The sequence below is a fragment of the Ciconia boyciana genome, chromosome 1, assembly GCF_034638445.1.
Source record: "Ciconia boyciana chromosome 1, ASM3463844v1, whole genome shotgun sequence".
NCBI classification, from domain to species: domain Eukaryota; kingdom Metazoa; phylum Chordata; class Aves; order Ciconiiformes; family Ciconiidae; genus Ciconia; species Ciconia boyciana.
In genome coordinates, this window is record NC_132934.1 from 57822609 (window position 1) to 57845130 (window position 22522).

The 22522-nt window shown below is 55.1% G+C and overlaps 1 protein-coding gene and 2 non-coding genes across 3 annotated transcripts; all 3 read left to right on the forward strand.

Moving 5' to 3' along the window:
- Positions 1 to 285: 285 nt before the first annotated feature.
- Positions 286 to 7870, forward strand: RPL3 (ribosomal protein L3). The gene is made up of 10 exons (XM_072868885.1): positions 286 to 411; positions 1719 to 1911; positions 2517 to 2685; positions 3578 to 3713; positions 4932 to 5118; positions 5537 to 5697; positions 5994 to 6095; positions 6585 to 6680; positions 6886 to 7005; positions 7763 to 7870. The coding sequence occupies exons 1-10, from the start codon at positions 409 to 411 to the stop codon at positions 7805 to 7807; spliced, it is 1212 nt and encodes a 403-aa protein (XP_072724986.1). The 5' UTR covers positions 286 to 408; the 3' UTR covers positions 7808 to 7870.
- On the forward strand, positions 5237 to 5329 carry LOC140646755 (small nucleolar RNA U83B). Its single transcript, XR_012040560.1, has one exon. It is a non-coding gene; the product is annotated as a small nucleolar RNA U83B (small nucleolar RNA).
- LOC140646756 (small nucleolar RNA U83B) lies at positions 7251 to 7343 on the forward strand. Its single transcript, XR_012040561.1, has one exon. It is a non-coding gene; the product is annotated as a small nucleolar RNA U83B (small nucleolar RNA).
- Positions 7871 to 22522: the final 14652 nt, after the last annotated feature.

The following is a 22522-nucleotide window of genomic DNA, read 5'->3' on the forward strand; positions in this document are numbered from 1 at the left end:
AGCTTTGCATAACGTGATAAAGAACCACAGCTAAACATTTATGTAAGGAGTTGCATGTATTTTGTTACGTCCCTCCCTTTCCTTTTGCGTTTTTAAAGTGCAATATAACGCTACCTGTTACGACCTCTAAGTGTGGGCACTTAAAATTTCAAGAACCTCCTCCAAATGTTTTGTATGGGTTTTTTTTTCCCGTGGCCCAGCTGCCCCGGCGCGGCTCCCGCGCATCGCCGCCCGCGCACCCTTCTGGCCCCGCTCCCCACCCGTAGCGCCACGCGCGCGCCGCCCCGCCGACCTCTCGCGAGACCGGCGCGCTGCACGCACCTGCGCAACGCGTCACCGGGGGCGGGGCGCTTATAAAAGCCGCGCGCGCGACAGCTTTCGGCCCTTCCGGCCCGGCGCGGGGACAAAATGGTGGGTGCTGCCGGCGGTAGCGCCGCCCGGGCCCGGCCGCGCCATCCCTCGGGTATCGGCGCCATCCCGCCCCCGGCGGCTGCCCGGCCCCGCTCCCGCCGCCCCCGGCCCCTGCGGGAGGCGGCGCGGGGCTCATTTCGGGGCTCGGCCGCGGCAGGCGCCGTGGGCGGGCGAGGCTTTGCCGAGGGGACGCCGGCTGGGCCTGCTTGGTGCCCGGGGGCGCTCGGGGTCTCCGTGGCGCGGGTGGCGGGCGGCCGTGGGCGCTGCCAGAGGGGCGGTTTGCCCGCGGCGGGGCTTGCTGTCCGGGTTTTTAGAAGGAGGGGTGTTTTCTCTAGAGAGCCGGCGGCAGTCGGGTCGCGGGGCGTTGGAAGCCCAGGAGCGCGGCCAGAGTGAGGCTCGGCTGCTGTGTCCGCTCCTGCTAGGGCAGCGAGGCCATGGCGGGGGGGGTGCGAGCACGCGGAGCAGGCGGTCTAATAATGCAGTTCACCGCCTTTCACCTGTAGGATCAAATTTCGTGTTTGATTGTGTCACTCACGAGAAGGTATTGTGCTGGCAGCCTTCGGTCTTACGTAGCTGTCAGAATTTAGTTCTGCTGGGCCCTGCCACAAGATTTGTAATCCTAACAAAAAGCCCTTTTTGGGGCTGGTAAACTTTGTCTGCTTAAGGCAACTTGTGTCGAGTGTTTTTTTTAAAACTAAGACATAATTCTTAGCTATTGGTTATTAGCTCCATGTTTAGCTGCACGATATTTTTCTTAAATTTGGATATGAGATTGGACAACTCTCACATCCAACTTAGAAAAAAAATCTGCACTTCCACCCACAGTGACTGACTCAAAGGTGGATGTTGAAATACTGTTTTACTGCAGCTTTTTAAGCTGAAAATTTTTTTATAATGCTTATTTTCATAGCGTTATTGATTCGTTGAAACATACTGTAAAGTTATCTGTGCTTCTCCATTTTCTAGCCTTCTGGGGTGCATTGAAATTCTGGTGCTGTGGCCAAACTATGGCTTGTGTGGTTGCCTAACTAGGGTGGGACTTGGTGATGAAAATAAGCTTGAAAGGGAGGGGATGCTGAGGAAATCTAGAAAGGACATGGTTGGGACATGAGGGTTCTGTTCTTGTAATGTCATGGAATTCAGAAGCCAAACAGCTGGTACTGAGAAGAATTTCTAGAATGCAAAATGTCTTGTATATACATAGTATTAATTTTTCAAGGCAAGAAGAGAATTGGCCTTGGCCCTTAAGTGGGTATAAGTGAATCCCTATAGCAAACACTAAATGTTTATTTTTTTTTTCTCTGTAGTCTCACCGCAAGTTCTCAGCTCCGAGGCATGGGTCTCTGGGCTTCCTGCCCCGCAAGCGCAGTAGCAGGCACAGGGGCAAGGTGAAGAGCTTTCCCAAAGATGACCCCAGCAAGCCTGTCCATCTCACTGCCTTCTTGGGGTACAAAGCTGGCATGACCCACATTGTCCGTGAAGTTGACAGACCTGGATCCAGTACGTATTAATGTTCCTGTGAATAGAGGAGGTAGTTTTCTTTATGAATGGCAAAAGATGACCTGTTTGTTAGTAGCTCTGGATTTTAGTCCTGGCTTGACTTCACCCTGTTCAGAGTCCTTGTGTGAGTGGGGTATAAAGCACCCAAACCCCTCCCACTTCAATGCGAGTGATGTCCCAGCAGCAAGATTTCATGTCTAGTTGTGGCTGTTTTGTTAATGGTCCTGTTTCTGAGATGCGCCGTGACCTGATGGTTTGGTTTAGCTGTACTGTAACAGGCTCTTCTCGATGGGCAGACATAAGTAAATCCCCTTTGGTGTGTTTTGGTGATTGTCAGGTCTTGAATGTAGTTGTGTTACTTGCTACCATCCATTTTGCCTGTCAGGCTTTGTCTGTGCTTCCTACTGAGATGGCCTCAAACTTTTGCAAGGCATTACATTATAATTTATAGTTGGTCACTTTACCATGTGTTGTCTTTGCCTTTGTGAAAAGAACTTGAGTCATTTAACCTTTCATGTGAAGGATTTGTGAGTAAGAAGGAACAGATGATGTTTAGTAGCTGATGCTGGTGTTAATTGTTATGCTGTATTTCTGTCTTCATCCAGAGGTGAACAAGAAGGAGGTGGTCGAGGCAGTCACTATAGTAGAGACTCCTCCCATGGTCATTGTGGGCATCGTGGGCTACGTGCAGACTCCTCGTGGTCTCCGCAGCTTCAAGACCATCTTTGCTGAGCATATCAGCGATGAGTGTAAGCGTCGCTTCTACAAGAACTGGTAAGAGAGCAGGGCTTTTGTTGCCTTCATCTTGTGCCATGGTTTATTTTTTCTGCTGGGTTGCAGGTTATGCTAGTGCAGCTTTTTGAAGAGGCTTTTCAGCAATTAGTGTTCGGCCTTGATGAACTGGCCTAATAATGGGATAGGCTATAGGAGTGCCTCTGGGAGGGTGACAGCATGTTAGCTAGTGCCCTTCTTGGCATGGGGGTGACAGTGTTGGTTTTTGCCTGAGATCTCCTTAACAGGCTACACGTGATGATACTTCGACGGGCGGACAGAAGGAAATCGCCTCTGGCGCTGCTTGTTGAGTGTCGAGTCCTGACTGTAGCCCTGTTTTCTCAGGAAAGGGGAAGACAAGTGTTAGTTCTGATTACTGTTCCAGGCTCTGTTGTTGTGATTCAGAGTATGTGCATTTGCCCATGTGTGGCTTCAGCGTGTGTAGAGCTTACAGCCTGTTTATGAACTTTGCAGGCTGAGAAGATGTCAGAGTAGAGCAATAGTGATCTCAAGGGTGTTACAATAACGACCTTACTGTCAGGCATAGCTTGGGCTTACAAGGGGGGAAGTGATGGTATTCTGAAGCCGATAGCAGTTGTCTGACAATTGCTTTAAAGATCTGTTTTTTCTGTTATTGTTTGACATCTCTCTACAGTCTTTTGTCTTCTGTACTATGAATATTAATGTGCTTTGGAATTCATGGCAGCTCCGCTCAGCTCTGGCAACTTTGCCTCTGTCTGATGAGCTCCAGGCTCCGCTTGCCAGTGGAAAAGAGTCCTTAGAAGCTGGCAATGAGCCGAAACCAGCTGAGGTGGCAGCTCCTTCCGCTCATCCCCGCTTCCTGGGGGATTGATGAAGGGCTTAGCCAAACCTTGTCTCTGCTCTGCTCCTGAAGGCACAAGTCCAAGAAGAAGGCCTTCACCAAATACTGCAAGAAATGGCAAGATGAAGAAGGCAAAAAGCAGTTGGAGAAAGATTTCAATAGCATGAAGAAATACTGCCAGGTTATTAGAGTTATGGCTCACACTCAGGTAAGTGTCTGCAGGACTGAGGTGTACAGTGGAAACAACTAAGAGAGCAAGCATAAGGCTTGATCTGTCTCTGTAGGGAGATTTCTGCCCTCCCCCGCAGCCTCATGCTAACTTTAAACATGGTACAAATACTAGTACTCTTCATTCTGTACAAAGCGTGTGCTCACAGGATGTTTGGGGAGCCTTGTGGGCAACCGCTGGAAGCAGTGGTCAAAAGAGACTGCACCATAATAGGAACTTGTTGGACTCAGTCCTTTGCTGACACCATGTAGACCTGGGCTCTCTTAGTTAACAGGTGAACACTTAACTCTGGGGTTTGTGTGGTCAGCATCACTTCAGGCTGTGTTCTGTAGGGACTGCAAACACTCAGAGGCTTTTGGTGGCTTCTGTTGCTCAGCTGGAGGAGGTGTATCACTGAGTGGTGTGGTGGTGTCTCCCTTAAAAGTTGGTTCTCTGCCAGACTTTCTTGGGAGATTTAATTAAATCTTTGGGTTGTCTGTAAGTGCACTAAGATACCTACTTATGCTGTTGCTAATTTGACTAAATTCGTTTCCCGTACTAGACAGCAAAGGTAATAATGCAGCTGCTGTTGATACTCGTATCGGTCCCTCTGTGCTAAACATAGTAGAAGTAACTGTAAATGTGACCCTACCCAAAGTGTCCTTCACTGTAGTAGGCTTTATCATAGCTTGGTTTGGGTTGGAAGGGACCTTTAAAGATCATCTAGGGCAGGGACGTCTTTCACCAGATCAGGTTGCTCAAAGCCCCATCCAACCTGACCTTGAACACTTTCAGTGATGGAATGTCCGCAGCTTCTCTGGGCAGCCTGTTCCAGCATCTTACCACCCTCATAATAAAAAAACCTCTTCCTTATGTCCAATCTAAATCTACCCTCTTTCAGTTTAAAACCATTGCCCCTTGTTATTTCCTGTCCTTCCTGGGTGGAGTTTGGCTGGAGGCTCTGGGGTTAGAGACAGTTGTTAATTCTGTGTTCCTATGGGTGGTGAATAACTTCCAGATACTGTGACTTGTCATTTAAGCCATAACACAGCCTTTCCCTTAGTGTAGGGTCTTTTACTTCAGTATGTTGAAGTTGTATCTTGGAAAATGATATGTTTAGTTAGAAAAACGGATTAGGCCAGGACTAGAATGGTACTGGCTAGTTAACGAGGTCCATCTTGGAAGAGCAGGAGCTAAATTTTATCCTTTGTTTCCTAGATGCGTTTGCTTCCCCTGAGACAGAAGAAGTCTCACCTGATGGAGATCCAGGTGAATGGTGGCACTGTTGCTGAGAAAGTGGATTGGGCCCGGGAGAAGCTGGAACAGCAGGTGCCTGTGTCAACTGTCTTTGGCCAGGATGAGATGATAGATGTCATTGGAGTCACCAAGGGCAAGGGGTATAAAGGTAAGCGCATGGAAGTTCTCCTCTTTGTGATCAGGATACAGGCTTTAATGAAATCCCAGTATTGAGTTTTTACAAGCGTGTGGGCTAAGAGCTGAGGAGGTAAATCCATACTGCTGTCACGGTTCAATGATGAGACCATGGAATGAGCGCTGGGCACAGCGCCTGACATCCGTGAGGAGTCATTCCATGCTGCCTTCCTTCTGAGAACACAACCCAGGGACAGCTGGGGACAGAGCGTGGGTGATTCAGGGGCAGGGTGCTTCACCAGGGAATGTGGTTAATTCCTGGGATGCTGGGTCTGGGCTTCCCTTTTGTTGCTCAGGGACAGCAGCTTGAAAGGTGGCTTAAACTCTGGTCACACAATTTGGTGACATCTCAGCTTGACAATAGTTAGCAACACTGTGTTGGTTTCTTTCAGGTGTTACCAGCCGTTGGCACACCAAGAAGCTGCCCCGCAAGACTCACAGGGGTCTGCGCAAAGTGGCCTGCATTGGTGCATGGCACCCTGCTCGTGTGGCTTTCTCTGTGGCCCGGGCTGGTCAGAAGGGGTATCACCATCGGACTGAAATCAACAAGAAGGTTTGTGTCTCTGAACTGCTGGGAGGAAACAAGAGCTGGCCAAAGTCACTCGCTGCATGACAGTGAATAGATAGAGTGGAGAGTTTTGCTTTGGTAGTTTCAGTCTGTTTGAATGCAATCTTGGGGCCAGTAACCATAGTCCATTATGTTGGATAACCATAAAATTCTTGTATGGCCACGTTTTCAAAGTGCAACAGACATTTTTCTCCAATCCTATGTAGAATTGTTGGCATTTTGGCTGATGACAGGCCCTTTCTCCTACCTTTTGCTAAGTAGAAATTTTTTTACATTTTCAGATCTACAAGATTGGCCAGGGTTACCAAATCAAGGATGGAAAGCTGATCAAAAACAATGCATCAACTGATTATGACTTGTCTGACAAGAGCATTAACCCTCTGGTGAGTTGTTGCAGCTGTATGGTGAGAGTCTGGTTGTGAGCTGCAATCTTAAGAGGCCAATTGGCCTGGTACAAGATGCAAAATGATTGAATGAAGAGCTCTTGAGGAAAAACGTGGCTGCTGTGGGAGGTGGTGTTGCTTAGTCATTCTCAGTATTGACTTGTGTAACTTGCTAATTGCATTCGATGTGTGGCAATAGTATAGAGGGATGTTACAAACCTAGAAATTATGCTCATAAATAAGGGCTAACTTAGCAGGGAGAGCAGCTTTCACTGTTTTGTCGGCCTCTTCTTGTTGCTGCTGTTCTTCAGCAGCAAATAAACTGGTGGGTCAAGAAATTTGACCAGTGAAAGGTAATACTGGAAACAGGATTTCAGTGAATGTGGGAATGGCCAAGATCCAGAGGTGCTGTGAGAACACCAAGCTGTAGGCAGATGTGATGACTGGTCCTGCTTTATACAGAGCACTAACTGTTCTCTCCTTGCTCAGGGAGGCTTTGTCCACTACGGTGAGGTGACCAATGACTTCATCATGCTGAAAGGCTGTGTTGTTGGGACCAAGAAGAGGGTCCTAACCCTGCGCAAGGTGAGTAGTGCAGCCTGCTGTCAAATGGGCTGGAACAGCTTAAGTTGGCTGCACTGCCTCTGGCACAGGTGTTGCTGCTGTGAGGATTCATGTAGCCAGCTAGAAAGAAGAGCCTAGAAGACTTGTTGGACACATGCACACAAACCCAGCACACTGGCAGGCTGAAAGGGTGCTGCTGCGTGCTCACCTGGCATCTCTCTTGCAGTCCCTGCTTGTGCAGACCAAGCGCCGGGCCCTGGAGAAGATTGACTTGAAGTTCATTGACACAACCTCCAAATTTGGTCATGGCCGCTTCCAGACAGCTGAGGAGAAGAAGGCTTTCATGGTAAGGATGCTTTCTGAAGCCGGCAGTTTTGTGTTGCATATCTCTGTATTGTCTTTCAGCTAACGGCAGGTGGTAGCTTGACCTTTGGGCTGCCACAGGGCCAAAATTTCTGTGAAACAAAGTGTGTAGCTTCAGTCGAGAGGGTTCATCCTGCCAACTTGGTTATAACCACAGGGGGGGCTGGGGTCTCGCTTCCCCTGTGACAGCGCTTGGTGCCTGAGGGGTGTTGCCATGTTTGGGGACAAGCCGTTCAGTGATGAGGTGTGAAACGGGCACTGAGCAGTATCTGACACCCGTGGGGAGGAGTGGCTCTGCACTGCATTTCTTCTGAGAGCAGCTCCAGACGATGGTGCTCACAGCGGGCTGTGGGTGGCATTCCCAATTTTTCACTTCCTGGAGAAAGCAAGTCAGGAGTCCTGGGTGCGAGGAGGCCCTTGCCAGGTCAGAGAGCGGTTCGGCTGCTTGGGGGCTGCACAGGAGCTTCCCCACAAGGTGGCACCAGCATTTCTTCTGTCACATATGAAGTCATCGATTTGGTGCAGCATGGCTGTGCCGAGTTCAGCTTTCCCCCAAAACATGTAGCTGTGGGGATGGGGCTTGGGATTTCCAACAGGCTGCGACATTGAGGGGGTTTTTTGCCTTCATTTCTTTGCAGCTTTGTATTTGATGAATGAAACTACAGCATGGTGATTGGGATGTGATGTGGCCTTTGGTGCAGACTGCTGTTTACATAGCTTCTTTTTATGTTTTTTTTCAGGGACCACTCAAGAAAGATCGTATTGCAAAAGAGGAGACAGCTTAATGCGGAAAGGTCTTATGGCCTGTGTGTTCTCAGGCCAAAAAATAAATCTTTTAAAGAAATTAACATTGCCTCTTGGTTTATACATAGCTGTGTCAAGTCTGGTACTCTCACTGCAGGCTCTATGCATGGGACCAACCAAACCAAAGCAGCAGGTAAAGCTCAAATTCATGAGCATCGAACTCATGGCGGGGTTCCTGTAAGAAGGAAGTTGCCATTGCTTTTTTCAGAGAGCAAAGGTTTTGGGGCAGAGTAAGGCTTCTCTGGTTGGTTGTGTGAAATAGTAAAGCAGCAGGAGCCCTAAACGTGTTTGCCATTACTGAGGTATTATTCCACATGTTAATCCTCTGCTGGGTGGCTAGAGAGCTCCTTTGAATCAAACAGGTTTTGAGATTAAACTACTTCAGACAGTTGAAACATCACTAAATTTTAGGTAGGTGGCTGATGCTGGCTGTTGCCATGGAAACCCTCCAGTTTCTGTATGACAGAGGGGATGTTACCTGCACACTGTTTGCAAATGTAGCTTGTTGCTGTTCTTGAGAGCAGCAGAAGGCAGCAGGTAACGTGACAGATTCCTACCTCGCAGCGGCTCAGTATTCCTGAACCCGTTTCCCATCCCTGCTGAAAGGCTCTGGCTGGTGACAGGAAATGAGGCTGCCTGGGAGGGGAGGAGGGGGACTCTGCATCCCACCCTCCAAGGAGGAGGGAGAGCTGCGAGAGCTGCTGGTGTTGCGTTACTGCATGGCTGAAAATACTCCGTCAGCTCCTGGGGAGAGGGTTTGGCCGGCGTTCCCAGCTGAGTCCGATGGTGGAGGGCAGATGAGACGTAGCGCCTGTGCGTGGGACCGGCTCTGTGTATAGCACCAGTCCTGACCGAAGTGTTGCAGTTATGGGAGCTGAGGCGTTATACCAAGAAAGGCAGCGGCAGCCCCAAGCCCTTGTCTGCCTCCGGCTGCAATAGTGAGATCACTTGTGCTTCGGGCCATAGCCTGACTGAGGCTTGTATAAATTTAGATAACTTGTGCTGGTGTATCCTTTGCTGACCGTAATTGGAGATACAGCAGTGATTGAGGCAATAACCCTCCAGATCTACGCACTGACGTGTAGTGCTGCTTGGAGATGGACCCGATTTGATGCTATTTGCTCTAATTGAAATGGGGAAAGGTGGGTGTAGAGAATATTTCCTGTGGTGATATGTAAGAACCTTTGAAGAGTTAAAAGGTGGCACGAAGGAGGAAAAACATTTACCTTGTTTCCCTAGAAACCAGACTCGATGGCTGCACAAGCTGGCTGGCTCCCTGTCAGCCTCATTTAACACATGAACCTGCTGCCTGATTTCAGCCAAGTATAACAAGAGAGCTCTTGCCTACTAGTTTTGTTTTATTTTTTTTTTTCACAAGTCTCAAATCAGCAGGCAGGTAGAGAAGAGCCCTAAATTAGTGTTCCCCCAATGCAGGAAAGTGGAACTTCCAACCTTGGTCCATCTTGAGGCTGTGGTTTTATGAGCAGCTCTCAAGACCAAGGTTTTCCTGCCCATTAGGGAACCCTAGGTGGTCTTCTCACTTGGCTCCGAGTGGACATTTTAAACCATGTATGTGCTAGCTGGCTAGCAAGTGCCTGGCTCTAAGCCAGCCCTGTCTGCTACTGCTGCTTCAGTCAAACCAGTTAGCTGTGCCAGGGGGAACTGGGATTATTGGGATAAACGGTGAGGTGGTGGGGATGAGCATCCATGATGAGCTATGTGCCACCTTGACGAAATCTGTAAAGGCACCTCATTTTACCAAACCAAACTTTGTGGGGAGGGCTCCAGTGGAAGCTGGTGCATGTATTTTGAAGTGGCAATGGTAGCGGTGGGAATTTTTAGTCAAATTAGCACCTAAGTAGAAGGAAGCAGTCCTGAAAAAACGCTGTCCTTGTTGAGGATGCTTGGCACGTGTCTAGCTGCTTCAGCCTGGGACCCAGTGCCAGACTTGAAGCGATGGTTGCTGAGTGATAAAACACTGGATGGGGGGGGAAAAACCCACAAAAGCAGTTTTTAATCCTTTTCCATCCTGGGGACGAGAGGACACCCAACGTCAGGAGGTGGCGCTCCTCCCTCTGTGGATGTTGTGCGGGACACTTGTCCCCAAGGGCTTGCTGGTGGGGCTGGCCTGGAGAAAAGCCCTGCTTAGCTGAGGCCAGGTCACCCGGGGCTACGTGGTCCTTCGCGGTCCCTCGAGGGCTCCCCGAAGCCCCATGATGCCGCCCGGGTGCTTTGCTGGGGAGGTCCTGGGGTCCAGGTTTGGGAGGTCCCTGCCAAGTTGTGCAGGTGGGGGGCGAAGCCGGGGGACACCGAGCTGGCTTCGGCAAAGCTGCCCACTCCCAATGCCTGGGTCCGCCCGGCAGCCCCTGTCCCCCCAGCCTTCCCGCTCCTGCAGAGCATCTGTCCTCTGTTTTGGGGCCAGTCGCCAGTGCAGTATGCGGCAATCAGTGTAGGTCACACATCGGTTCAGCAGTTCCCGAGAGCCCAGAAACTGGTTTTAGGGTGGCTTGTGTTTTTTTTTTTTTTAAAAACCATTTTCTCTTAACATTGAGCTTTTTCTCTTCGGCACAGTCGTCTCACCCCTGCAGCTCCCCGAGTGCTGTGGTGGTGCTGCTTGAGTGCATCTTCCTTGCTCCAAAATAGCCAACGACATCCCTGTCCGCTCAGAAAAGATCCCGCGCCCCGGTGATACTCAGACCAACCCGAGCTCCACGGGAGGACAGGCACAGCCCTGGCCCCGCCGAAATAGCACCGGGCACCGTGGGAACGTGCCCTGTCGCAGCTGGTGCCGGGAGGGCTGCGGCTGGGAAGCGGGGCTGGGTTTCACCCCCAGCACCCGGCACTCCCCAGCTGCCAGCAGCGCAGGGGCTGGGACCTGGCGCTCCCGGGGGGGGCCCCGCTTTTCCAGCCTTCCCGGGGCGCATCTGGCTCTGGCGTTGCCTCTTTCCCTCGCTGGAGATGAAACGAGATGCAGCTGCGACGCTGGAGCGGAGACGTTAGAAGTGTGTAAGGATGCCTGGGGGGGAAAAAAAAAGCGGGTTCAAGTCGGAGGTCTTGGCTCCCGCAATCAGCTTCACAAGCGGCCCAGCTGACACCCCTGCCTCCCGCCCCGGCCCCTGCCTTTGATCCCAGTGACAGGCAGGGAGCTTCAAGTATGCTCGACGGGGGAGAGGGGCTGACGATGGTGCCCCGGGGGAGCCACGGCCGGGTTCACGCGCCACGCGGCGGCTTTTCTGCCGGAGCAGCTCCGCTGGGCTTTTCCAAGCATGGCACGCGTTTGATTTGCAGCCCCCCCGGCCCGAGAACTGCTTTCGTACCTGACAACTCTCTGGCTTCTCACCAACCCTTAGAAGTGCCTGCGGGACCTGGGGGGGATGGATGTGTCAGGGAGATGGGTCCCCACGGAGGTCAGGCCCTCCCTGCGCAGGGTGAGAGGGCGGTGGGCAGCCCTGCTCTGGGACTGCAGCCCTGCGGGCACCCCGAGCTCCCCATGCCAAGGCAAAGCCGAAGCTCCCCCATCCCCATGGCCACCACGGCCTCCCCGCCGCTGGGTGTCAGTGGTCCCGGTGCAGCGCTGCTCCCCAGCCGGGCATGGGGCTTACGGGAGCCCACGTGAGTTTTGGGAAGTCTCCTCATCCCTCTCCCCAGTGCGGTGCTGGGGAATCACGTGTTTCTGCGGTGGCTGCCGGGCACAGTGGGGAAGACTAAATTTATCTCCTACTGCCTCCCAGCTTCCCCAAAACGCAGTGTGGGGCTGCCCTCCCTTCCCAGTGGGGACAGCCACTGTGCCAGGGTCCCAGGGACTCCCAGGTGTCACTCGAGAGGCAGTGCCAGGGCTCGGCCCCCTGCAAGCCCCAAAGCAACCCGATGCCAGGCGGCACTCTTGGTAGCATGTGCGGCACCAAATTCAAACCCAAGGATTGAAGAGGGAGAAGGCGTATGCCTGGATCCGGCCCGGTGCCCTAAGGGACACGGGGACACCTCTCCGAAGCTGTCCACCGGGCTCAGGCATCGCTTCACACCCAGCCAACGCATCGCAGGGCTTTTTAAATATATATTTTTTAACTTCTTTATTGCTACCAGCAGTGGTAGAGACTGAATTAAGCCAACAAGGGCCATTCCCGCTGCGCAGGGCCATGCATGCAGCCAGTGGGAGAGGCTCCCCCCATGCACATCATCCCGCAGGGACAAATCCCCCCCGGCTTTGTGGCTGGAGCCGGCTGCCGTGCACTCCGCTCCTATCCGCCACCGTGTTCGAGGGCTGGATGGAAACCAAAGTTCATTTTTCCCCTTGGGAATCAGCCAGCAACCGGGGCCCTGGCAGGCCGGGTCGGTGAGGAGCTGTTGATGGCGGGAGGTATTTATAATCTTTGTTTGGTTCCAGCAAGGCTGGACGCCCACTCCCGCTTCCCTCCATACAATAAGATCAAACAGCTCCGGGACATTTCCTCGCTCCTTGCAGATGAAATCCCTGCATCTGCCTCCCTGCTCAGCCCTGCCCGGGGCTGCAGCCTCTTCCTTCACTGAAAGACTTGGGGGGGGGGTCACTGCTGCTGTTTCTTCTACCCCAAAATGGGGGATTTGCTCATTTTTCCCACCCTCCTCCATTTTCAGAGCTTGTGGACAAGGGGTGCAGGGGGACTGGGACTGCGGCACCTTCCCCATCTCGGCTTCATCCCCTCTCCCACTTCTGAGGGACCTCAGTGAGGACCTGTGCAGGGTCTGATGGCTCCCGTGCAGGGCATGCAGGCTGTGCCCATGGATGTCACTGTGGCTGGGGGCAAGAAAGCAGGAGTATGCCTGCTCCTGGCAAGAGGATGATAGGAAGGTGCCCAGCAGGAGTTTATTTCTGTGTCCCACACCTCCTTCCTCTTCCTTGGTGCGCAGCCTTGGTGACGAGCAGGGATAAGGGGAGGGTGAGGTCCTAGGAGCACGGTACGGCTGTGCTGGGTGGGTTGTGGTGACACGGCGGGGGGGTGACATCCTTGCTGTGGGCACCTGCTGCTGCTGACCCCATGCCAGCCACGGGCCCTTGCCGTGCTGCCGCGTTGAGGGTCGGCGCAGACCCTTTCCCCAAAGGCCATTTTGCTCTGGGGATCGCTCCTGGGGGCTCGCTAGTGGGAGACCACCGCCACCGCTGCCGGGGTGCAGGAGGGACAGTGTGCAGCAGCCCTGGGGCGGTGACACCGAGCACCAGCAAAGGCCGACTGTCCCCCAGGCTCTGTTTGGGGTGAAGTGGGAGCAGCACCCGGCCACCGGCAAGCAAAGGGGCGGTGGGCGAACGCCGGCCCAGCTTCGCCCTCCTCCCCTCCAAGAGGGGCTTCCCTGCGGGGCAGGAGCAGATCCCGGGATGCCGGCTGGCGGTGGGAGCTGCGGCTGGCCACATCCCAAGCTGGGCTGTGCTGTCCTGTCTGTCTCCTGAGCAGGATCCCGCTCCCCTCTCCCAGCAGGCGCCTTCCCCAGGTGTCCCCGGTGCCGGGGGGCTGCTGGCGCGGTGGGGGCCTGGCTGCGGGCAGGGGCTGCGGCTGCTTTTCATGTCGTCCCCCCCCCCGGCCTGGCTCACGCTCGCTCTTTCAGCAGGTCCCTGTGATCTCGGGGGTAATTACAGGTGTCAGGTTCAGGGCAGCCAAGAGGGGATTTTGGAGGGGGGGAGCTGGCAGGGAGCAGCGGGGGGGACAGCAAGGGGCCGGGGAAGGATGGAGCGGGGTGGGTGCTAGCGGGATTTCGGTGCCGTTTCACCTGGGTCCTGCCCTGCTCTGTGTCGAGGTGCTGCAGCAGCCCTTCGCCCATGCAGTTGGGTGCTGGCTCCCTGTTTCAGAGTCCGTAGCTTCCCTCTCACAACCATATGCAGCGCCTGTGGAGACTGGGACGATCCAGCCCCGTTAATCGCAGCCCCTTGCGCGCAGGCTGGCTCCCTCCTTTGCTGTGCACATGCAGCTCCTGCCCAGCACCGGCCAGGACTGGGGAGGGAGCATGAGGATACAAAAGCTGCAGCCCCAAAGCGGTTCCCTTCCCTCAGCGACACATCTTTCCTCCCTCCATCGCATGCTGCTTTGCTTCTTGCACCCCAGATTGAGTTGGATCTTCACAGCCTCTCCTCCTGGAGCACACCAGGGTGTGAAGCTGTGCTTGGAGGGCCAAAATGCACACATCCCCCCCTACTCTGAGCCTTCAGCACCACTTCTTCAACCCGAGCCTTCCTCCCGAAAGAAAACCCTAGGTGAGGCCCCCCCATGCCTCCCTCCTCCTCCTCATCCCAGGGTGCTGAGCTGGGTCTCCCCAGGGCAGGGGCATGGGATGGGTGCCAGGGGCTCAGCCGCTGGAGGAAACAGGGGAGACAGCGGCGAGGCAGGGACCCAGGTGTGAACCCACGCAGGTAGCAGGGCTGTGACTCAGCCATCCGAGAGAAAGCGCAGCGGTGCCCCAGCCACCGGCACGGCCGTGGCCAGGAGGGCTCCGGAGGGGAAACCAGACAAGCCACCGGCCTTGCTGCTCACTGGTGTTTTGCTCCAGCAGCCGTGCTCAGCTGCCCTGGGGCCACAGGGGTGCAGGAGCACTGAGCTTCCAATTTGAGCTCATTTTGTTTCCATGGGGCAAAGCACCTCTTTCTCTTGGAGACCCAAGAGACGCCAAAGCTTTTCCTCCCCTCTGGCCAGCCTAATGTCAGAGTCCAAGGGGGTCCAACCATGGAGACCTCTTCTCTTTGTAGGCAACCTTCCCTCTTCCTCCCCTTTCTCTGCAAAGAGTTAAATCTCTGCCTTCAAGTCAGCACTTTTCCCCTCCCTCCTGCCCCTGGGATAATGTTTAACCGAGCCCATTGCTAACTAAATATCGATGACCTCAGGCAGGTTTTGTTATCGTCTGGAAACACCTGATGGATGTGTCACCAGCAGGAGTTTTTCTCGTCTCAAGTACACCGGCAACCCTTGAACTCACGTTGGCTTTTCCCTTCCCACCCCGCCGCTGGCTGTTGAACGGCTCGTGTGGGCTTGTTGTCACCACTCCTAACTGCAGGGAACAAACACGGTGGGAAGGAAGTGTGTATTCCTCCTCTTCTTTCCCAAAGGGTGGCCATTGCTGCCCACCATCCACTGCCAAGCAGGCTCAGCTTGAACTTGGTGGACCTTCCTATTCTGGGATGAACCTATGCTTTCCCACCCCATGTGAGCATGGGGATTGGCCCGGTTTGGGAGCTCAGCTCTCCAAATTATCTCCTGGGCTTTCCCAGGGGAGCAACAAAGCCCCACAAGGAGAGGGACACCCTGTCCCCTCTTCCCGTCCCCCAAGGCAGACCTGGGGCAACACCACTGGGTCAAGCGGGCTGGAGCTAAAACCCTTAAAGGCGGAGATGGAGAACGGGATAGAGAAAAAGGGGGCAAAAAAGAAAGACAGAGAGAAAGGGGAGGCTGGGAGTGAGTTGGAGATGTTCTGGGAGGGCGTTATCGGGGACAAGATGGACTTTTACAGGGGCAGAGCCATATCCTAGATGGGTTTGGGACAGCTGGCCCCCCAAGCCGGGTGCGTGGAAGCGGAGGGGACTCCTTGGGAATCACACGGCAGCTGGGATTTCCTGCCGGCTCCGCCAGCCTTGTGAACAGCCTCTGAGTCTCGCTGCTCAAGGAGGTCTCTCAACCCTTCAAAAATTCTCGGGGCTGATTTTCTTCGTGGTGAAGAGCAGAGGTTTCGCTGACATCATTTTCACACTCCACGGTATAAATAGCCAACCTGAAAAACAAAGGAAAACTCCCCACGAAGCCCATGTAAGGCAGAGCTACAGTCGCACCATTTATTTATTCGCTCACCGTAGCTATTTCCTGCCTCTGTTGGTCAGAGACCTCCTGTGTTGGCCAAAAGTCAGCTTTTCCTCCCTCGCCGGGAATTTACGCATCAGCATCACTGGTAACCGGGGGATTACAACCCCTGGGCCCTGGCAGGACAGACTCATGCCTACGGTTGGCTTTGGTCGCACCAGTTGTTCCAAGGTCCTGTGCATCTGCTGGGCATCTACAGGGTAGGGCAGTGGTCATCTCCCCTTGGAGCAGCAAGGTCAGGGCTAAGGCTGGAAGGATCAGTAGGGCTGGAGACAGCGTCCTGCTCCGGCTTTGCTTTGCAAGGCTGGCATTTGCTGAGTGTTGCAGGAGGCAGGACTTCTTTGAGCTCCTCCATCTCCAGGACATCTCTTGCGTTGCACCACCTCCAAGACCCCCACAGTCCCAGTGGGAAGCAGATGCCCCGTTAAAGTGGGGCACGGCGGTGTGGTTTCCAGGCCATAAAGCCAGGGGGGACGTCGCTTGGGTGGTTTTTGTCACCCAGAGTCAGTTTTTGCTGCCCCCCAAGCTGCAGGTCCCTGCCATGCGAGGGAAGGGAGCACTCGGTTAGGGGTGAGCAAGCACCTGCGAGGGGGGAGGGCAGCGCAGACACCTGCGCGTGCACAGACGCAGCTTGTTCAACAAGCCAGTGCGAAGCTACAGACGCGTCTTCTTCAGGCTCCAGCTGTGCTCCCGCTCTGCAGCTCCTTCCCAGCGCTTGTCACTGCCTCCAGACCTGCCCGTGGATCGGTCTGTGCATGCGCTTTCTAGCTTGCTTCAGGCAATGTCAGCCGGGCTCGCTCAGGCCCCTTCTGTCCTTGCCTCAGCTGCGCCGTGCGCTCTGCACGAAGCGAAGCGGGCGATGCTTCCCCCCACGGCTCCTCCAGCGTGCTGGGAGGGTGGCAGCTCCTCGGCAGGGAGTGGTGGCGAGCAGCCAGGGATGGGACCTCCTCCGGAAGCACAGCTAGATCCAGGAGAGGATTTTGGGCCATGGGTGAGAGTTCCCTGAATTTCAGACCTCCATCTGGGATGCTAAGCAATCCCAGCTCTCCCTCAGGCATGCCTGGGGCAGATGGATGAACACTCAGGTCCAAGGCTACTGCTGCACAGAAGCATGTTTGCAGGCATTATATCCCTCGGTCCTGCCTGCAAGCCAGAGCTGCCTTCACCTCTGCTCGCAGATGAAACTGGATCACAATTGCCCTTGTCTGCTCCCTGAAAAAGCTCTGTCCCCTGGGAAATGGAGCTGGGTTGGCAAGGGAGAGCACGGCGTGATCCCTGCTGCTCTGCTGATCACCGGTGGGGACGGGAGCTGTCACGGGGACAGTCAGAGCTGCCTTGCCTGGCCAACATGGACAAGGTGTGGGGATGGACGGACCTGCCAGTGGGCAGCGGGTCACCCAGGACTTCCCCTTTCTGCCTGCTTATTCCCCTGCCTGAAATCCCCCCCCGTGCACCAGTGGCCCCAGGGGATGGGGAAGAGGGGGTTCCAAAGATTGGCATGAGCCGCTGGGGCCCCTGCTCGGTCTGGCTCCGGGGAGGGTCCCGTCCAGCGGACTGTCTCCTCGGTCATTGTTATCAGAGTAATTCTCCAGCAGCTCGAATCCTGTTTTTGTGCCGGTGTTGCCTGGCTCTACAGGAGCGAGGGGGGAGAGAGAAACACAGGAAACGGCAGCGACGGAAGCAGAATCATCTCCTGGAGGGAGTGAAGAGCCGCTGACGCCACCGAGGGGAACAAAGACGGAGATTCAGAAGGGCTTATGCACGGACTTGCTCTGGAGACAGCCCGGACAAGTCATGTCAGTCCCAGCTTACGGCACAGCTCCCGCCCCTCTGGCACGCTGCGCCTCCGTCTCCCCAAGCCCCCCATGCTGAGCTCTGGGGTGCAAGGAGACCTGGGGGAGCCCAGGGTGGGGAGAGGAGGCAGCTGTAAGCCAACACCGATGTTTTTGGCATGGAGAAGCCCTGGGGAGGGCAACCCAGGGGGATGTCCTCTATCCTGGCCCCAGCTGCTGGAGCTTTGGCTGGCGCGGCGGAGCGAGGGCGGCCATGGGGATAGAGCAGTGCGCAGTGGTGGCGTGGGCGCCAGCCTCACTGCTGTCTCAAAGCTCTCCCGCCCGCCACCCCGAAATGCCAGGGGGGCTTTCCCCGCACCCTACGCGCACAACGGGCCCTCTGTCCCATGGGCACAAATGGAAACTTTGAGTAAAAAGGCCAGAGGGCCTGGCTGCCAGTCTCACCCGGGGCCGGGAGGAGCATGCAAGCCTCTGCCTTGCAGAATCACAAGCCGTCCCTGTCCACGTCCCCATCCATGGCACCTTTCGGGTCTCAAGGAAGCCCCTGTGTGCTTCCTCTCCTGAAGGTGTGGGTCAGCAGTGCCAAGGGCTCTTCCTTGACCCCAGCCCCTCATCCTTGGGAAGACCAGCCTCAATGGGATGTCTGTCTGCATGGCTATGGGGCAGGAAATCTGCTGTCCCCACACAGGGCAAAGCCCTTGGGTCTCCCAGCCCCTGGCCCTGCGGGACGCAGGTGTCCCGGCCAGGCTGGGCTGGGGAGCTCACTAAGCCCTGGCCTCATGCGTAGCAGTGGAGAGCGATGACAGTGGTCACAGCCTTCTCCTTGACGCACTTGTGCCAAGGAAATTCCCCCCATCCATCCCTGTATCCCTAATTCCAAGAAAAGGACGTGTACCACAGCTGCCTGCAATGAAGACACTCCTTTTCTGTGTTACAGGGGTCAGGGCTCACATCTCAGACCCTTCTGTGGCTGAGGAGCAAGAGCCTGTCCCAGCCCCATCAGACACAGACCTCCTTGGTCCATAACCCCATCCCCACGGCACGTGCACTGCCTGCTCCAGAGCCGGGGGTCAGCGACTCCGTGGGGCTCAGTGCTGCTGCGGGGCCCCGCTGACGCCTGGGAGAGCACTGGGGACTGTGGAGCTGTGCAGGGTGGCACTGCTGGGGGGAAGCTCACAGCACCCCTACCTTGCTGCCTGCGGCAAGGGCAGAGCAGCCGGGATGCTGCTGCTGCCAGGAGTGCTGCTATTCCCAGGGTCTGCCTTCGCGAGCAGTGTTTGTGGCTGGAACACGAGCGCCAAAATGTCATCGGCCCCTTATCTGCAATATATCCGGGTCCTTTTGGTACCCACTCAGCCTCCAAAAATAGCCCCAGCAGAGGGAAAGAATACATCCCTAAAATAGCACCGCCACTCAGGCTCGCCAGCGCTGGAGCTGACACCTGGTCAAGTGCCCATCACGGCTTTGCAGGGAGATTTCAGGCCTATTCTCCTGCGCTTTCCCAGCCTAAAATAGCAGCCGTGACCTCACTGCGCTGGGAGGCGAGCAGGTGCTTTGCAACCTCTGCCCAAAGCAGCACCAGCTGCTGCCTGGCCGCTCCGTGCCACCCTGGGCCACCACCGGCGATTGCCCCGCATGGGTGCCAGGCGGGACCCCCTGCCGATGTTGCCCATGCTGCCCGCAGCAGGGCAGGGAGGTGCGAAGCTGTGGAGGGCAGGGAGGTGCGAAGCTGCGGAGCGCAGCGAGGGCCAGGTGAGTCACCCCGAGGGATGCAGCCAGCGATGCAGGAGGAGTGGGCCGGCCGGCCGCCTCTCCCAAAAAGGAGAGCTGCCAAGGAGGAGGAAGCCGGGAGGAAGGAAGGCCTTGTTTGTCTGTTCCCAGAGCAGCGCAGGAACTGCTATATGAGGAATTACCTGACCTCACTTATATCTCCGGATGCTCTTCACCGGCTTGTCCCCCTTTTCCCCGTTCAAGCCTCCCTCCAGCTCCTGCGACCCTGCCCTTCACCATGCTGCTGCTGCTGCCTCTCCTCTGAGCTACCCCTGCACCGGCAGCTGGTTTCCGCCAGGCTGCAAGTCCTCTTCCGCCTCCTTATGCTCCAAATTTATCTGCACCTGCTCTTCCTCCTGGATGGACCATGTTCATTCCTTGTACATGGATCCAGGAGCCCGGCTCTGCGCGGCAGGGAGAGCCATGGTGGGTGGGGTGGTTCGTGGGCTTCCAGTTACGGAGAGGATGCCGCAGGCGCGGGGTGGCTTGTGGGATGCTCTCTGGGACCCAGCTTGGAAATTGGAGGTTCACGAAGAAGGATGTCAGGGCTCTGCATCTATCACTGACACATGTTGGCCTTTCACAGTACGTTCAGACCCTATGTATCTCAGTTTGCTCCCTGTGCAGCCCCTGCTTCGTGCAGTGTCACACAGCCGGAGTTGTCAGCACGCATGAAGGGCGAGTGGATAAGACCATGATGCAAAGCTTTCATGCTCTTTGTAGACTATTGCTTCCTCTCTTGCCCAGCCCCCTAGAAGATCTGGGCAAAGATGTTTATGTAGAATACAAAAGGTTTAAGGATGTGCGTTGGACACTGAGGGATGGAGCCCAGCATGAGATAACTGCTGGTCTGGAAGCAGGATCTTCCGTATTGCTGCTCTTCGTATTGAACAGCATTTCCTGGGGCAGGTGGTGGAGGGGGTAAGGCTGCTGAGGACAGGAGGGCTGGGAATCACGAAGCTAAGATGCTTCCAGGGAGTAGGATACAGCCAGGGGCTGGTGTACCTGAGAGCCAGGGATGGAGGCACATTCTGCTGCAGAACAAACCTGGGGGCTGTCACACGTGTCCGGGAGCAGGGCTGGGAAGGGAAATGTGGGAGGGCATGCAGAGGAAGGGGAGATCAGCAATGATGTGTGCTGAACGGAGGTTAGAGCAGGGATGTTTTTGGGATCAGGGAAGGCTTCTCTTTCCTGTGCTGGCAAGGGAATAGATGCTCAGAGTACCTCCAGGGACAGAGGTGCCCCCAAAAGCAAGCTTGAGGGATAGAGGGCAATGGAAGTGGATTGCTGAGGTACACCAGGGAGAGCTGAGAAGGTAGGGAGTGGCAAAACCTCCCCAACCTTCGTAAAGCTTTGTTTTCCTCCAGGGAGGACCTGTTCAACTGGAGACTCTCCAGTTCTTTGCAACCTCATAGCACCCTATCAACCCATGGTTAAATTAGGGGCTGAGACCATTCCAGGCTGGAGGAGAAGGAAGAAGGGGGTATATGAGTCAAAGCAGCAAACATAGCACCCTCAAGGAGGCTAATTTCAAGATTAGGAAGGATCTTCTGAAATAACAGGTTATTTCTAGACTTAGGAAATGAACTGAGTAGCCCACTGGCCCAGAAGGGATCATGGGGAGGCCTCATATCTCTGAGTTTAACAACCCGTTGAGCGAGCTGAGGTCACCGCTCATTGCAGAGGACAGGAACTCAGGGAGAGGAAGAGGGGACCGGATGCTCAGCCAAAATACCTTAAGATGTGATGTCAAGGATATCCCCTCTTCTCCAGAGCCAAGATGTGACGGTACCTCCCTGGGGCTCCATGGAGAGCGGTGGTGAGGGGGTTGCTTGCAGCAGGTGTTCCCAGGAGGGGTTGCCCGACACCTCTTCCCACCTCCTTCATTTCTCTTAGCCTTCCTCCACCAGTAGCATTTGTTTCCTCCTGCCCCCCCTTTTTCGTTTTGAAATGAGAACCAGCGATTTAAACCTTCCAAGCCCAGGCAAACAGGTTACACGTGGGTCAGGACTGAGCGGGGAGTGGCGTAGTGGCAGAGGGGTGAGATTGCTGACCTGGGAGAGGCCACGGGGACGATGCGATGGGCTTTGGGAGGTCTGGAAGAGCAAGCAGGCTGGTGTTGAGGCAGCAGGAGAAGCAAGAGGCCAGCCTGAACTTCATGCCAGGCTTTTCTCATCTTTGAGGGACTTTACAAGCACATTAGCCTGTCCAGTTCCACTGCCCATCTGAGTGGGAGTTTGCCATTGCTCAAGTTATCTGTGAACCCTGGTGGTGCTTTCCCAGGGAGGTGCGGGGAAGCCCTGCCAGCGTGGGGATCGGAAGTTCAGAGGGGCCATGCCCACGGTCCTTGGCCTGCCTCTGTCTTGTAGACAAGTCAGTGCTGAAGGACTTGGGTCATTTCATGCAGGGAAGGTGGTACGGTCCCTCAGGGTCCCTCCACTCATCTGTCAGACAAATGTGATTGTCTGAACTTTAAAATCCTCAGTAGAGCCCTGTGAACTGACGATGGTTATCCAAAGAGGGGGGGATGTGGTCATGAGCGGGGACGTGGCAGAGCAACGAGGAGAGATGCACAGCTTTCCTGGTTCCCAGGAAAGGAATCCACCATCTGTTACCAGAAAGAGGAATACCAATGGAAGAGCAATTTAATTAGATAATCTATCTAATTAAGCCAGGTGACAGGATGCAAATTTCCCTCCTGGAGAGACCTTTGGAGACACCTCAAGCAAGGATGCTCCTGACCTTGTCCTTTCAGCCAAGGCCAAGTGCCAGAGCAAGAAGCGGGGCTGCAGGTCCTCAGCACCCTCCTCACTGCTCCCCAGTGCCTGACCCCACCGGCTGCTCTCCCATGTGCCGGGGGGCAGATGAGACACAGCCCCCCAGCGTGGCCAGCTGGCTGTGGCTCTGAGGGAGCTGGGCGCTTCTGAGCTCCCGACGCCCTTGGCCCTTCTAAGTGCCCTCTCCTCCACAGCGCCTCGATTTCTAGCCCTCCCCTCTGCTGGGATGCAGACATGGTGTTTGCAGACGAAGTCGTGGATTGCAGCTCTCAGTGGCCAGGTGGGACATCTCTGCAGGCCTGGCTGGTCATCAGCACCTGGGAATTGTGGGAACCAGTAGCCACACCACGTCCTCAAAACAAAGCACCCCTTATCTAGGACCAAGGGATCCCACAGCAACAGGCCAGGCTATGTGCAAACCTGCTTTCCCTTGCAAGTCAACATCTGCTGAAGGTCCAGCTTACTCAGGCTGCGCTTAATCCCGGCAGCTGCGTCATTCTTCCCCTCTCGCCACCCCCTTTTTCCCCTGAAGAAATTTCTAAGAG